This window comes from Ipomoea nil, unplaced genomic scaffold (genome assembly GCF_001879475.1).
Source record: "Ipomoea nil cultivar Tokyo-kokei standard unplaced genomic scaffold, Asagao_1.1 scaffold1576, whole genome shotgun sequence".
In the NCBI taxonomy this organism is placed as follows: Eukaryota; Viridiplantae; Streptophyta; class Magnoliopsida; order Solanales; family Convolvulaceae; genus Ipomoea; species Ipomoea nil.
In genome coordinates, this window is record NW_017618004.1 from 2,980,357 (window position 1) to 2,998,084 (window position 17,728).

General features: G+C 32.1%; 3 protein-coding genes across 3 annotated transcripts; 2 read left to right on the forward strand and 1 right to left on the reverse strand.

Moving 5' to 3' along the window:
• Window positions 1–4,910: 4,910 nt before the first annotated feature.
• Window positions 4,911–6,956, reverse strand: LOC109190585 (polyubiquitin). The gene is made up of 2 exons (XM_019341098.1): window positions 6,823–6,956; window positions 4,911–6,562 (listed from the first exon to the last, which is right to left on the reverse strand). The coding sequence occupies exon 2, from the start codon at window positions 6,560–6,562 to the stop codon at window positions 5,189–5,191; it is 1,374 nt and encodes a 457-aa protein (XP_019196643.1). The 5' UTR covers window positions 6,823–6,956; the 3' UTR covers window positions 4,911–5,188.
• A 1,494-nt stretch (window positions 6,957–8,450) lies between these two features.
• LOC109190766 (trafficking protein particle complex subunit 3) lies at window positions 8,451–11,416 on the forward strand. Its single transcript, XM_019341353.1, has 5 exons — window positions 8,451–8,601; window positions 8,705–8,802; window positions 8,980–9,079; window positions 9,368–9,550; window positions 11,129–11,416. The coding sequence occupies exons 1-5, from the start codon at window positions 8,545–8,547 to the stop codon at window positions 11,249–11,251; spliced, it is 561 nt and encodes a 186-aa protein (XP_019196898.1). The 5' UTR covers window positions 8,451–8,544; the 3' UTR covers window positions 11,252–11,416.
• An 875-nt stretch (window positions 11,417–12,291) lies between these two features.
• On the forward strand, window positions 12,292–13,333 carry LOC109190765 (protein NDR1-like). Its single transcript, XM_019341352.1, has 2 exons — window positions 12,292–12,414; window positions 12,506–13,333. The coding sequence occupies exon 2, from the start codon at window positions 12,581–12,583 to the stop codon at window positions 13,184–13,186; it is 606 nt and encodes a 201-aa protein (XP_019196897.1). The 5' UTR covers window positions 12,292–12,414; window positions 12,506–12,580; the 3' UTR covers window positions 13,187–13,333.
• Window positions 13,334–17,728: the final 4,395 nt, after the last annotated feature.

The following is a 17,728-nucleotide window of genomic DNA, read 5'->3' on the forward strand; positions in this document are numbered from 1 at the left end:
TGTCCCTACGTTTGGGGGGGAAAATTTTTGTGTCAACCATTTTGCTTTAATATATATAGAGATAGAGATAGAGATATAGAGATAATGATATGCCTCTGATTAGAGTTTATATTTATTCATACAAAATTTAGAATTTACATTTTTTTTGATTTTTAAGTACAATTCTCTTAATTATTATTATTCATATTTTTAGAATTATAATATATATGAAATACAATTTGGAATAAATCAATTTAATTTTATAAATTTTTTCTATAAATTTATCTAAATATGTACATGATTAGAGATTATATTAACCATACAATATTTAAAATTTAATTTTGTATGTTATGAAAATAGGTACTTGACCAAATATATAAAAATCCAACTATATTATTATATTGTACATTTTAACATCTTTTTATTTTTTTTATTTTAATTTTAAATTCATAACAACAAAAAATTTTCCCGGTAAAACACTATATTTTACAAAATACAATTTGATAAATATCATAAATTAATTAGTACAATATTATTTATGTTTATAATAATTAAGAAAAAAAATAATTCAAATATGGGAACCAATGATTTGAAAATGAAATTAATATATAGTTACAAATAAATATAGCATGATTACAATTACTTTAATTAGTTTTAATTATCTTAATGATATGACTTTTCTTTATCAGTTTTTTTATGGAGACTAAGGGAGTGTTTGAGTTGGTGATTTTTTTTTTTAAATACTTACTAATAAAAAATAATTTTAAAATATTTTTTTAATCCCTCATAACATGTGTAAATCTTATATTTTTTTAAAAAATACAATTTGATAAATATCATAAATTAATTAGTACAATATTATTTCTGTTTATAAATTATAATAATTAAAAACATATTGAAATATGTGAACCAATGATTTCAAAATGAAATTAATATACAGTTACAAATAAATATAGCATGATTAGATTTACTTTAATTAGTTTTAATTTCCTTAATGAAATGACTTTTCTTTATCAATTTTTTATGAGAGGCTAAGGAAGTGTTTGGATTAGTGCAAAATATTTTAAAATAAAATGCATACTAATAAAAATAATTTAAAATATTTTTTAACCCCTCATAACATGTGTAAATGTTATATTTTTTAAAAAAATACAATTTGATAAATATCATAATTTTTGTTTATAATAGTTAAAGAAAAAAAAATAATTCAAATATGTGAACCAAATATTTCAAAATAAACTTAATATAGAGTTACAAATAAATGTAGCATGATTAGATTTATTTTAATTAGTTTTAATTTTCTTAATGAAATGACTTTTCTTTATCCGTTCTTGATGGGAGGCTAAGGGAGTGTTTGGATTGCTGGAAAATATTTTAAAATAAAAATGCACACTAATAAAAAATAATTTAAAATATTTTTTAATCCCTCATAACATGTGTAAATGTTTTTTTTTTAAATACAATTTGATAAGTATCATAATTTTTGTTTATAATAGTTGAAAAAAAATATAAATAATTCAAAGATATTAACCACTGATTTCAAAATGAAATTAATATACAGTTACAAATAAATATAGCATGATTAGATTTACTTTAATTAGTTTTAATTTTCTTAATGAAATAACTTTTATTTTTCATTTTTTTTATTATAGACTAATGGAGTGTTTGGGTTGCTGAAAAATATTTTAAAAATAAAAACTTACTAATAAAAATAATTCTAAAATATTTTTTAATCCCTAAACATGAGAAAATTTTATATTTAAAAAAAAATACAACTTGCTAAATATCATAAATTAATTATTGCAATATCATTTATGTTTACAACGAGAATAATTAAAGAAAAAATAAATAAATCAAATATGTGAACCAATGATCATAAATAAATTAATTATTGCAATATCATTTATGCTTTGGCCTGGAGATTTAAAGTTGCTCACCTTTGGTTAATAAGGATGGATGTGTCCCTTCCACTCAACCACAAGCTCCAGGTTCTTAGTGAAATGACTTTAATAAAAGTAAAATCCTCATTTACAACATTTCAGCCCAAATTAACATGAATATTAATTAATTAGTAAAAAAATAATAAAGCTTAATTGGTAACAAAATTTTATATAAAAATTAACTAATATCTAATGAATTGTTACCACAGATTAAAGTCAATATGTACATAAAAATAGAAAATGGTTACCAAATTATGAGAATAATTAAATTATTATAATTGTGAAAATAATGGATACAAATTCTGCGTAACAAATGAGAAAATTCGTTCGAAATTTGCGTAATTTTATAAAGAAATAATAATTTATTAATTATTATTTACTTTATACTATTAATAAAAGTAAAATTCACATCTTCAACATTTCCGCCCACATTAATGTGAATATTAATTAATTGATAAAAAAAATTAATAAAGCTTAATTGGTAACAAAATTTTATATGAAAATTAACCAATATCTAATGAATTTTTATCACAAATTAAAGTCAACTTAAAAAAGAAAAATGGTTATCAAATTTTGAGAATAATTAAACCATTATAATTGTAAGAATAACAGAAACAAATTCTGCGTAATAAATGAGAAAATCTATTTGAAATTTTATGTAATTTTATAAGGAAATAATAATTTATTAATTATTATTGACACCAATCTATATTTATACTATTAATAAAAGTAAAATCTTCAATTAAAATGTCTTTCACCCTTCTGATACGAGATTGCCCTTCAAGTTCTAACGAAAACAACTCATGTTGATGCTCGCATATGCCACGACTATCAACAAAAGTCAGGGTCAAACACTAACTCACGTTGAGTTATTACTGAAAAAATCAGTCTTTAATCACGGTTAATTGTATGTGACTTTTTCCCGAGTCACCCATCCTGATGGTTTGGTGATTTTAACTCTAGACGAGGATGGATAAAATTGTGTTACTACTACCAATGTTGTCTACAAAGAGATTTTCAATAATGTATAATTCAAGTCATTGATATTATGGTTTTTTATATATAAAGATGACAAAATTGCTATATATCTACATAGAAAATATATCTTCCGTATAAATAATTTCTATAACTGAATTGCTAGACAACGAGCTAATTAGCCCAATTAATACAAATTCTAAACACTGATATATAAAATCTCTAAAGTTGCAGCACCGAATGCGTATATCTACACGTTAGCTATTAATTGGGCAATTATTTACTCAAATTCAAGCATTGATAACATCAGAAAACATAATCGGTGCAACTCAATTCTTCAATTATATTATATAATATTCGATGTTATAATTTATACAATTGTATATCGATCTAAATATTTATAAAATATTATAACAAATTCATTCCGTGCAACGCACGGGCGCAAATACTAGTTAAATAAAAATAACAAAATAAAAAAATAACATGTCAACTTATAAATATTACAAAATCTCATAAATTCCTTTTTTTATAAACTTTCATATAAATTCCACATGGCATTGGGGTTCTTTCCTTGGGATGTTCTTAGTCATTTATATAATTAAGCATCTTTTACTCCTTTTTTATCTTTATTTTTCTTCTTTTGATAATAACACTCCGTATTAATAAGAGCATATCCATTAGATTGCTTTAGTTAAGTTTTTAAGGGTTTGTGATTAATCGAGTCTAGGAGGGAGGAGATTTGAGTTTTTCTATCATGCTAGTTTTTGTCAAAAAATTTAACCAAAAAATATGTGAGGAAGAAAAAAGGGTGAAAAGAGAACATCGGCCCACACTCTCAACGGGGCAAATTATTGTGTGGACCATGAATATCAGGTAATTTTTAATATATTAAAAGTACATTATTTTTGTATTAAAAATACATTATATAAAATAATGTATTCTTAGTCTATTAAAAATGTACTTTCAAAAAATATACCTTATACGTACATAAATAATGTAGCTTTAGTATATTAAAAATGTAATTTTTATTTATGATCCACATAATTGTGTGAATCATGGTACATGCAATAATGATTTCCTGGGAACTCTAGAGTGGTCGCTAGTTTCAAATAGCACTTTTCAATTCTTCATTGCACTTTAATGTGGTGTTTTGGTAGGATGGAATTACAATTCTATGGTTTGATTTGTGTGATTGTAATTGCATATTAAATTATCACTTATGATTGTTATTTATTATTATATTATTATTATTATACAAAAACATTTTAACTTTTATTTACTTCTTCGCATTCCCAATCATTTTATTCTTCCCTATCAAACAATGTAATTTAAGAATTATTATATTTTTTCCTATCAAACAATATAATTTAAATTCCTTTCCAACAAAATTACTACTCGTTTTTTCTTAATTCTCTTCTTCCAACTTAAACGCCTTGTAAAAAGTAAACCTTTCTTTGTAGTTTCACATAGTATGAGATGAAGTCTTTACCGGTTTAGTTGGAAGAAAGGAATTAGGGAGAATAAATTGTAATTCGGTGGGCGACATGAGATAAGTAATGATAATGGTAAAAATGTCTTCACAATAATATATTTCTCCATTTCACCACTGAATTGTAATTCTTAAATAAGGTCCATGAATTATATTCAATTGAATAACGTAATTGATGGGAAAAGTGAATTGCAATGTAATTACATTTAAATTACATCCAACCAAAAAGGCACTTATTGTTGACTAAACAAATTGCAATACAATTATAATCAAATTACATCAAAGCACTTATTGTTGGCTAGAGCCTAGAGATGTAGTCTTTATTGTTAGCTATGTTGCTGCACGTAAGTTCAAATTATTTATAAAGTTCAGATTATTATTTATAAAAATGTCTCCTGCCACGGTTGGAGCAATAATGTCCCTTCCTTCTCGTGAAGGCCAATGCTATGTTGCTCCCAGTAGACGGATCTCAAATTGATTACTACTTGAGATAGATATGAAGGTAACACTCATTTTTAACGAAAGTATTCTATAAAATAGTATTACATTTTACCTGGTAAAATATATTAATAACATTAAACTAAAAGTAAACAGAGTTCAGAACAAATGGGGCTAACAAAATAGTAGGACCTAATAATAATAATAGTAATGCTATTATTATTATTATTATTATTCAAGGAAACATAACCTTCATGGGTTCATCAACCAAAAGCAAAACAAACACAATTCACCAGCAGTGCCAAGTTACTATAGCTTTGGCACTTAACACACAAACCAAGCAATTCAAACAGGACAGTGAGGCTCTTTAGAAACCACCACGGAGACGGAGAACAAGGTGCAGGGTGGACTCTTTCTGGATGTTATAATCAGCCAGAGTCCTTCCATCTTCCAACTGCTTTCCAGCAAAGATCAACCTCTGCTGGTCTGGTGGGATACCCTCCTTGTCTTGAATCTTGGCCTTCACATTGTCAATAGTATCAGAGCTTTCCACCTCCAAAGTAATGGTCTTTCCAGTCAGGGTCTTCACAAAAATCTGCATCCCACCCCTCAAACGGAGCACCAAATGAAGGGTAGACTCCTTCTGGATGTTGTAATCGGCCAGGGTGCGGCCATCCTCGAGCTGCTTTCCAGCAAAGATAAGCCTCTGCTGATCTGGGGGGATTCCTTCTTTGTCCTGGATTTTTGCCTTGACATTGTCAATAGTGTCGGAGCTTTCCACCTCAAGGGTGATTGTCTTGCCGGTGAGGGTCTTGACAAAGATCTGCATCCCACCCCTCAGCCTCAGCACCAAATGAAGGGTAGACTCCTTCTGAATGTTGTAATCGGCCAGGGTTCGGCCATCTTCGAGCTGCTTTCCAGCGAAGATAAGCCTCTGCTGATCTGGGGGGATTCCTTCTTTGTCCTGGATTTTTGCCTTGACGTTGTCAATGGTGTCGGAGCTTTCCACCTCGAGAGTGATTGTCTTGCCGGTAAGGGTCTTGACAAAGATCTGCATGCCACCCCTCAAACGGAGAACCAAGTGGAGGGTGGATTCCTTCTGGATGTTGTAATCGGCGAGGGTTCGGCCATCCTCGAGCTGTTTTCCGGCGAAGATCAGCCTCTGCTGGTCTGGTGGGATACCCTCCTTGTCCTGGATCTTGGCCTTGACGTTGTCAATGGTGTCGGAGCTCTCAACTTCCAGGGTGATTGTCTTACCCGTGAGGGTTTTCACGAAGATCTGCATCCCACCCCTGAGACGGAGCACCAAGTGGAGAGTTGACTCCTTCTGGATGTTGTAATCGGCCAGGGTACGGCCGTCCTCAAGCTGCTTTCCGGCGAAGATCAGCCTTTGCTGGTCTGGTGGAATTCCCTCCTTGTCCTGGATCTTGGCCTTGACGTTGTCGATGGTGTCGGAACTCTCGACCTCGAGAGTTATGGTCTTGCCGGTTAGGGTTTTCACGAAGATCTGCATCCCACCCCTGAGACGGAGCACCAGATGGAGGGTTGACTCCTTCTGGATATTGTAATCGGCGAGGGTGCGGCCGTCCTCGAGCTGCTTCCCGGCGAAGATCAGCCTTTGCTGGTCTGGGGGAATTCCTTCCTTGTCCTGGATCTTAGCCTTAACGTTATCGATGGTGTCGGAACTCTCGACCTCGAGAGTGATGGTCTTGCCGGTTAGGGTTTTCACAAAGATCTGCATCTGTATATATCCAAATACAAAATCAAATTAACCATCAAATACAAACATAAAACATCCTCAATTAACACCAATTCAATCCAAAAAAAAAAAAAAAAAAAAAAAACCCTAAAACCAATTGCAATTTATGAAGATCAAAGAACACAACCCCCAGATCCCCAATTCACGAATCACGAATAAGAATAACACAGAAAATTAACAATTAACATTAACAATAATAACAATAAACAAAAAGGAAGGAAGATTGAGAAAACTGTGGTTACCTTGAGAGAAGGTTTTGAGGAGGAAGAAATTTGGATAGAATAGAGAAATCGTATGATGGATGAGAAAGGGCGAGGGAGGAGAAGATTATAAAGGCGTGTCTCGACCGCCTTGCGAAGAAAGTGCTTATCTTGTTGACCTATGAAGGAGGGACACGTGTTGGATATTACGTGTATTGATCAATACCACACGCAACGGCTTGCATTATTTGTCGGATTTTCTTTGCGTGGTGGAGATTATTAGGTTCGGAAATTGCAATTTGGCAAGTAGCCGATTTTGACTTCAAAACCTACGCGCTTCATAATTATCCGATCCGGCAAAATTTATAAATTTGTTTTATACTATTCATTTTTTTATTTATATATATATATATATATATATATAATAAGGGAAAATGACACTTTTTCTCCCTGAGTTATATACTTATAGCACTTTTTCTCCTTGAATTATTTAAGTGGTTCTTTTCCCCCTAAAATATTAAATGGACATATTTACTCTTAAAATAAATATTTCATTTATTTTTCTTCTCCAACAAATTATTACTATAATTTGGTTCAAACCAAACAGATACTATACCAACCAAACCAAAATATTCCAATTACAATTTAGAATCAAAATGCGATATTTAGAGTTTATTAAAATCGCAAACCGGAATGGCCAGTTCATGTTCCGAACTGAAAAAATAAATTACATTTATTGTTGAATTTAGACTATTTTAAAATAAAAAATAAAATAAAATTTTAAAATAAAGACGGTTCAAAATTGCGAACCGGATCTATAATCGCCGGTTCACGGTTCATGATCCAGTTTTTTTGGTTCATAAATTTAATAAATTGAAATTCAAATATTGGATTCTAGATCTGAATTATAACCGAAAAGTTTTAATTCGATTGCTATAGTGTGCGGTTTAGTTCGAACCGAACCGTGGTCATTGCTACATATACACAATAATTTGTTGGAGAAGTAAAAAAATAAAATGTTTACTTTAAGGGTAGAAATGTCAATTTAATATATCAGGGGGAAAAACCACCACTTTTAAAATAATTGAGGGGGCTAATGTACTTACATAAATAATTGAGGGGGAAAAAATGCTATAAGTATATAACTTAGGGGGAAAAAGTGCTATTTTCCCTAATAATAATAATAATAATTCTAAATACCATTAATTTGTATGTATATTAAATACATTATCATCAATTCATGCCTATGTAATATAAAATAATTACTAAGTGTGTGTTTGGTTCGCATATAAGAATCAAAATCAGTTGATAATAGGATGAAATTCAAGTGATTATCAATATTGATGTTTGGTTCTGTATGACTTTATTATGAGAATAAATGTTTTAAAAATATTTTTAAAAAACAAAAAAAAAAACAAAAAATCAATCATAATATAATGACATCCAAAGCATTAATATGAACAAACAAAAATGAGTAAAACAACCCAATATTTATAACAGAGTCGGTAATACTTTAAAAAAAAAACCAATACTTTATTTATCACCAAAAATCCCAGACGGGTCAAGAAATCGAAAATAAAGAAAAGCCCAAACATTTGGGCCGATTCGGTAATGGATGAAACCGAATTGAGCCCGACCCGCTCCTTCCCCTTTTGTGCTAATACAGGGATCGAAATCGAAGTCGAAGTCGAAAGCACACTCGAAATCCCACATACTTTGTAGTTTGTACTAAATTAAGAGTAGCAGCTCGGATCGAAGGCTTCCATGGCTCCCGTCGCCCCCAGATCTGGAGACGCCATTTTCGCCAACGTAGAGCGAGTGGTATTGCAAATTAAAATTTGAATGAAATGTTATACTTTTGTTACCAGCTTACAATTGAATGTCTTAACATCTGTTTGTTCGCTTCGAATCATTTGTGATCCAGAACGCGGAGCTCTTCACTCTAACGTATGGCGCGATCGTGCGTCAACTGCTCACCGATCTGGAGGAGGTTGATGAAGTCAACAAGCAGCTTGATCAAATGTATTTTTTCTTGTCTCTTCAGTCATTTGCTTCATTTTCTTTACTTTTTAGTTTTGCTCACTATACTTAGCTGTGATTTTAGGTTTTGGAAATGAATTGGTAAATAAACGCCATATATAATTGATTTCAAATTGTTCTTACTATTGTATTTGTTGTATATATTCTCTTGCATTGCAGGGGGTATAACATTGGAGTTCGGCTAATTGATGAGTTCCTTGCAAAGTCGAATGTTTCTAGATGTGTGGATTTCAAGGAAACGGCTGAAGTCATTGCCAAGGTATCTTTTTTATTTTTTCAACACCAATATTCAATAGAATGGTTTTGGGTTTTGTCTTGTGTAAACTGTGAACTGTTTGATATATACACATTATGCACATCCTTTTGTCTGGAAAACTAAAGTCAGTAAAGTATAGGCTGGTTTCTGGACTGGTTATTTTCTTTGTTTATCTACTTATTATTTTTATTTTCCTTAAATGGTTCTCTGGAATCTTCATGCTATTAGTCTATAACCTTAAATTCAATGAGAACATCAGGTGCTGATAAGTTTTTGTTTTTCCTTGAACAGGTTGGTTTTAAAATGTTCTTGGGTGTCACAGCAACTGTGTCCAATTGGGATGCGGATGGAACAACCTGCAGTCTAATTCTTGAGGACAACCCACTGGTGGACTTTGTTGAGCTTCCTGATACTTGTCAAGGTCTATATTATTGCAATATCTTAAGTGGAGTTGTCAGGGGGGCATTAGAGATGGTGAGTTTCTTTCAATATTCATCTGACCTCTTGTGCACTTAACTTATAATGAACTTTCTAGAGACTTCTAGTGCATGTCTGTGCAAGCTTTTATTTGATATGTTTTCCCCCATCTGATTCTAGATCCGAGCTTTAGCTTGCATAGTGGAAATTTTTGGGTTTCCAGCTCATGTTTATGGGTACCCAAAACAATATGGCTACCAATTTTGGAGTTGGTAGTGAGCCTTATCTCTGACGCCTTTGAAAACTCAAATTGTTCCTTAAGATATGACATTAGGGAAAATATTCACATTAGCACAACTTGAATTTTCCATCATCTGTCAAATTGTTCCTTCTATATTCAGTGCAATAAGAACAAGTCATTGAAATTAGAGATAATCAATACTCAGGACCTTGACGGTTCAATTATAAATATATAATTCTTATATGCTTGCCTTGTTTGGCAATCGACGGTTAGCCGTTAGCGAATTGTGTTAGCGGTTAGCGGATTGTATCATAGTTGTTTACTATTAGTGGTTAACATGTAAAAAGACCTATAAGGGCATTCATATTATTATTATTATTATTATTATTATTATTATTATTATTATTATTATTATTATTATTATTATTATTATTATGTAATAATAAAATAAAAATAATAAAAACACTACAACAACAATAATAATAATACCCAACAAAAAAAAAACAAGACAAAGGGGAGCCACGTTGAGCTTTGTACATATTGTCCCACATCGAAAATTCCAGGAGAAAGGGGCATTGAGCTCCTCTATAAAAGGAGCTCAACGCGCCTCTCTCCTGGAAGTCTGCCATCCGATGTTCCAACATCGGATGGGCAACATAAATGGAGCCTTTAAAAAAAATAAAAAATTGTATGAGGGGGCGTTTTGAGGAAAGTGAATTCTTTCTCCAAAAACGCTAGACCCAAACACTGCTAAAAGAAGCGTTTGGAACAAAAACTTGCTCCAAACTGCTGATCTACCAAAAATGGCGGATCCGCTATTTACCAAACAAGGCCACTATCAAATTTCTGGTACCAGAGGTTGGTTTTTGATTGGCATCCATAATCAATTTCCAAATCAAACTTTGAGGCAAATACTCCACCAGATTTCTGAATCAAACCTTTTGAAATCCAACCTGGGGTATCAAATTTCAGTTTGAGATTTCAGGTTTTCCAGATTGATTGAATATATTCTGTGATTAAGGAGGACATCATCTAACCAAAATAGTACAATATATGGCAAAGGAGATAAATATGCAGCAACTGAAGAGAGCTGTGATGGGCAAGGTTTGATGGTTTAACTGTTTAAGTGTGAAAAGATGGAAACCCGTTGGTAACTGGTGTGTCCTTTTACATGGTAAAAAGCCATCATTTAGCAGTAGTCTGAAGTGTTCAAAGGTGGTGGTGGCGGAGGGTGGGGGTGGAAGTTTGATAGATCACAATACTTGCAGGGCGAAACCCCTGGAAAAGAAACGGGTGGACCCTGAGGATGTATGATTAAAAAGAAAATGCTGAGAGTGGTGGATTTTATATTAAACCACCCTTTCTAAATTTGCCTGTTTTATTCTTCTTTTCAGGTGTCAATGAAAACTGAGGTCACTTGGATCCGTGATATGCTTCGAGGGGATGATGTGTTCGAGTTGCAGTTGAAGTTGCTCAAGCAAGTTCCCGAGGAGTACCCTTATAAGGATGATGAGTAACATGCTTTCTTTATGCTCAGTATAATGTAAATACAATTTGTCAAGTTTTGTGCTTGTCCTTACTTAATAATTACTTAAACATTACACTTTAGTTTCTTTCCTTCCCTGATTGACTTTTTCAACTTAAATATTTGGAATTAAATATGATCTTCCTGACTTTCCTCCCCTTGGCATGCACTGTTTCATATTTAGTTCTTTCAAAGTTTTCTTCCATTAGAGGCATCTAATCAGAGTTGGTAGTGAGCCTTATCTCTGACCACGTCATAGGATTTTGCTCTCCAACTAGCAATTAGGAAACTACTATGTAGTTGCCCTCTGAATTTTTAAAAAAAAAATTTATACTTTTTTTGGGTTAAAGTTGTTGTCCTTTGAGGATACTGGTATAGTTGTATTTCTTTATGGAAAATAATAGAACTACTCCTTGGTAAATACGTGTGAGAGTTATTAGAATATTAGAGTGTAAATAGTTTAGTCAAACATGATTTTAGCTAGATGTCCTATTCTATAGGTATAGTTACGCTAATTGTGTTTGTATTAGTATTCATGTATTATCTTTTCACATTTTGAATATTGAACAAAACCTCATCTGGTATCAGTGATAGATATCCCGATCCTCCCTCTACCCATCAACCAATGTCAACGAACTCTTCCAAAAGGACTGTCACCGCCGCTGTTCCGGCGCCGGCCACCCCCACCTCCCTAGCATCACACCACCACTTCATCTCAATGAAATTCACAAAATGGAATTATTTGTTCTGGTGCACCCAATTAATCCCGTTTCTCCGAGGTCAGGGGCTTCTGGGCTATGTCGACGGCAGCCATCCATGTCGCGGCTTCCTCCAAATCCGGTGCTGCTTCCACTACGACGAATCCGGCGTTCGCGACTTGGGTCCAACAGGACCAGTCGATTCTCTCGTTGCTGATTTCATCACTTTCCGACGAAGTGATGTACTTAGCCGTCTTCATTAATGTTGCATATTAAGATTAGTTAACTATCAAATTAGAATGTCTTTAGTGATGGAAATTGCGAGGTCATTGAGGTCTACTCGGGAACTGGTGAATTGAGAAACTAAGCAGTTGACTTTGGGATATTTTAGGCAAGACTAAGAAATTTCTCACGCGGCTATTTCTATAGCATAGAATCCCAAGAAACAGCAGAGTCATTGTACCAAACTGCCAAGCACTTAAAACAGTAAAAACCTCACAGCTGAGGAGGAGGGAGGAGTGAGGAGTCCTCAGCTCATAATCTCCCCTTTTCTTAACCATCTTTTCTCCTCCTCCTCTTCCTCCATAAGTCGCCGGAAAACTTAACCCGCCGCTTCTCCCGACATGTCGGACGGCAGTCCGGCATGCGAGTGCTGCAAGTGCTGCACCAAGTTCATACTCACTCTAGGCCTCTTAGCGCTCTTCATCTGGCTCAGCCTACGCACCACCAAACCCTCATACTCCATAAAACACTTCTCCTTACCAGCCCTCAACAAAACCACTAACTCAACTTCCACCAGATCCAACCACACCCTCCTCTTCACTCTCCATTTCAACAACAAGATGAAGGACAAGGGCGTCAAATACAGCGACCTCCACCTCAGCTTCTTCTACGGACCAAACACCAGTTTCCCCATCGCCAACGCCACCGTTCCCGGCTTTTACCAGGGCCACGGCAAGAAAGCCGATAAATCTGGAGCGGTTGAGACTCGCGGAGTGCCGTGGGAGGCTGCTCTCAACCAGTCCAACCCGGTTTTCCGGGTGGATTTGGTTGCTAGGGTAAGGTACAAGATCTTGTTTTGGTTCACTAAAGGCCACGATTTCGTTGTGAGGAATACTACCGTGGAAGTTAACGACTCCGGGAAGAAATCCGAGTCGCCGCCGCCGCCCAGGAGTCGCTCTTGTATTGCAGCTACTACATTTTCCCTTGTTTTGTTTGTCCTGCTTTAATTTGCTCTTGTGAAATACAGTAGAATATTAAATTAGAAACTTAATTGTCTTCGTTGTTGAAGCATTCAATTGATTCTTATTGGATTGGAGAACTGTACTATTCCTATTGGTGCTACGTTAATTTCTTTTTCTTTTTTTCCCCTTCCATTCTTTACGTGCAGAAAATATTTTCTAAGCTACATTATTGAGTATTGATTGTACTATTCACGGTTTACATCTGCATAAATTCTAACGAGATTCTATAAATTTAATATTAGTCGGTACCTCCCAAATGCTCTGTCGGGTCGGGGCGTGGGGCCCTTAGGGGTAGGGTTCAACTTTTTGGAAAAATATTAGTCGGTAAAATTGGGATTGCCTAAGTTTTTTGATTTTTTTTTTTTAAATAGACATAGTGGAACAGGAATATATTAAAGATAATGTTGGAACTTGGAATATGGTATTTTTGGGTAGTGTTATGGAATATGGATTGGATATATATACGTTCTTCATTTGATGTGAATTTTAAAAACAAATAATAATAAAGTTTTTTTGTTTTCTTTTTACATCGAACAAAAAATTCATGATTTTTTAAAAAATCTTATTGTGGATCTCAAGAGTCAAAGGTGGTCCAGGTGGAGATGGGAAAATATTTTATTTTTTATTGTTTATTGTGGAAAAATTAATGAAAAAGATGATAGCTCAAAGTGCATTTGAAATCATTTAATAATGCATTCGCGGATAATTAAAAGTACAATTAATACATTTGCAAATAACTGACACATTTAAAAATTCTTGTAATGACAAAGAGAAAAAAGGTGATGAGAATCAAGTAGTGTGTTCCATGCACCCAAACCATTTTCAAATGCACTTGTAGTATCACATATTTCTAAATGGACAAGTACAAACTTTTTTCTCCTTTTTCATTGATTTTAGAATTTGATTGTCCTAGATTGACGGATTAGATTTGTCTACAATTCTCACATGTGAGGTTTTTCTCATGTGAATATGATCATATATATAGGATTGCGTTCAGGTGTGAATTGTCAGTCCAAGAGAGAAGTGAGAACCATTCAGTTCCGTCCAAATGTCCTGACCTAAGGGGTGCCGTTCAAATGTCCTGACCTAAGGGATGAGAAACATTGATTTTAAAAAAATATATATGGTGGCATTTTTGTAAATAATTGAACTTCGACGTGCAAGTAAAATGTAGGGAAAATGACACTTTTCCCCTGAGTTATATACTTATAGCACTTTTCCCCCTGAATTATTCCTGTAAGCACATTAGCCCCCTTAATTATTTTAAAAGTGGCGATTTTACCCCCCTGATATATTAAATTGACATATCTACCCTTAAAGTAAACATTTTAATACCCAAAATCGTCATCGACTATAGTGGTTTTTCTCAATTTTGTCCTAAACGACTTTGGTGACCTAATATTGTCCCAGACTTTTGTGTTTCGCTCAATTTAGTCCTCCATTTGTTATTCCGTCAAATTGGTGTTAAATTAAGGGACAATTCAGTAATGTCAATATTGATGTATCTTTACTTTCAACTTGTGAAGTGCGAAATTCCTCTTTCTTGCACGAATTACACCCAAAATTACTCCCGAACTTACAAATCAAATTTTATATTCGCAGTTTTAGGAGTAATTCTAGGAGTAATTCGTAAAAAAAAAAAAAAAAATTCGCAATTCACATGTCTATGAGTAAAGAGATGACAATATTAAAATTACTGAATTGTCTATTTATTTAACACCAAATGGACAGAATAACAAATGAGGGACTAAATTGAGCAAAAATACAAAAATCTGGGACTAAATTGAGCGAAACACAAAAGTCTGAGACGATATTAGGTCACCAAAGTCGTTTAGGACGAAATTGAGAAAAATCACTATAGTCGAGGACGATTTTGGGTATTAACTCATTTATTTTTCTTCTCCAACAAATTATTGTGTATACGTAGAGATGGCCACGGTTTGATTTGAATTGAACCAGACACTATAGCAATCGAATTAAAAATTTCCGGTTATGATTCAGATTCAGAACCCAATATTTGGATTTCAGTTTATTAAATTTATGAATAAAAAAAAACTGGATCTTGAACCGTGAACCGATGGTTCCGGATCCGGTTCGCAATTTTGAACCGTCTTTATTTTATATTATATTTTTTTATTTTAAAATAATATAAATTCAACAATAAATGTATTTTAATTTTTTTCAGTACAGAACATGAACCGGTCGTCCCGGTTCGCGATTTTAATAAACTCTAAATATCAGGGATTTGGTTCTAAATTGTAATTAGAGTATTTCGGTTTGGTTGTGTTTAGTTTGAACCAAATTGTGGTCATAATTTATTGGAGAAGAAAAATAAATGAAATATTTATTTTAAGAATAAATATGTCTATTTAACATTTCAGGGGAAAAAACAGACACCTAAATAATTCAGTGGGAAAAAGTGCTATAAGTATATAACTCATAGGGGAAAAGTGTCATTTTTCCTAAAATGTATTACAAGTGCAAGTAGCAGTTTCATATAGTGCACCTTAGTGTATGTAAAATGTATTACAAGTGCAGGTAAAATGTATTACAAGTGCAAGTAAAATTTACACTGAGCATTAAAATTAAGTGCACCTAACATTATAACTAGGTGCATATATAGTTATAAGTAGTTGCACCTAGGTGCATGAATGTTAACAAGGTAAAATTACATGCACTTATAAGTGAAAGTAGGTGCACTTGTAAGAGATTTTACCTTCACGTTTTACTTGCAAATGTGCATCAGCTACTTGCACTTATAATACATTTACATGCACTAAAGTTTAAGTTATTTACGAAAATGCCACCGCGTCGTTTTTTTTTTTTTTTTTTTTTTTTAATTACATCGATTCATTTATCTAGACACGTGGACAACGCTGAATGGTTCTCATTCCTCTCTTGGACAGCCGTTCGCATGAGAGCGTGCCCATATATATATATATATATATATATATATATATATATATATATATATATATATATATATATATATATATATATATAGTGTTAGTTCAAAAAGTTTAGCGTGTTTGATTGAAATTGGTGTAAATAGTTAACTTAGAGGTTGAGGTTTGATTCCTGAGCTATATAGTTTTTGGACAAACTCGAGACGGGCCAGTTTGTGTAGGCTAGGCTGGCCCCCTGTGTAGAAAAGGGTCCAGCCCAACTAATTTGTTCGCCTTCTCCGACGATGAGTAATTACAGGTTACCAACCAATTATTCAAAATAATATGTTTATGGATTTAATTATAAATTTTGAAAGTTTAAAAGTCTAACTTTTTGAATAAAGTTTAGGGGTTTATTTGACTTTTGTTTTCCTAAAATAAATGAGTAAAAGCACAATTTTGTAACAATATTAAAGACCACAATTATAAAGATGAACAATAAATACCTTTAATAGAATTAGATGAACAATAAATACCTTTAATAGAATTAGATGAACAATAAATCTATATCTATATCTATATCTATATATATATAAAAGTAAAATCCTCCTAACAAATTTTCCCCCCAAAACTTTTGTAGTAAAGTTTATTTGGTAAGTAAATGCCAAATGGAAATTAAATGAAATCTATTAATTGTTATATTACATAATTGGTAATATTATGTATGGTATTATATTCTATAATATAATTGAAAATATTATTGTTCAAGTATAATAAAAATCTTATGAAATAATGTAAGCATAATAAAATAATAATAATAATAATAATAATAATAATAATATTATTATTATTATAAAAACCATATAAATTTTCCCCCAAAACTTAGCGGCATTTATATAATATCCTAATTTTTTAATTTAATTAATTATCAAAATATTGTCCCTCAAAAAAAAAATATCAAAATATTGAAATTATATATTATATATTATTCATTTATGTGTAGACATACTTATTACTGTATATAAAGTAAATTAGGTAAATATATTCTTCAAATATAAATTAAGTATCTATATATAATTTTTTGGTAAGCAAATGTAAAATGGTAACTCTAATTTTAATTGGTAATTGGTAATTGGTAATCTATATATATATAAAAGTAAAATCCTCCTAACAAATTTTCCCCCCAAAACTTTTGTAGTAAAACTTATTTGGTAAGTCTATATATATATAAAAGTAAAATCCTCCTAACAAATTTTTCCCCCAAAACTTTTGTAGTAAAACTTATTTGGTAAGTAAATGTCAAATAGAAATTAAATAAATAAATAAATTAAATAAATAAATAAATAATAAGAATAATAATAATAATAAGAATAATAATGTTATTACCTTAAATAAATAAATTATTATACTTTCCCTTAAATAAATAAATTATTATACTTTTCTTTTGAATTAGTATTTTCTACCTATAAATACAAGGGATTCTTCAATCAAAGAATCTCAGACTCATCTCTCTACTTTCTTTTTGTTTGAATTTTCTATATTTTTCTAACTATATTCTCACGTATTTCAATATATTTTGCAGTTTATATCGTTTGGTATGAGTTTGAAGATACTTAAGGAGGCTCTCCTTCAACAAAAGAAA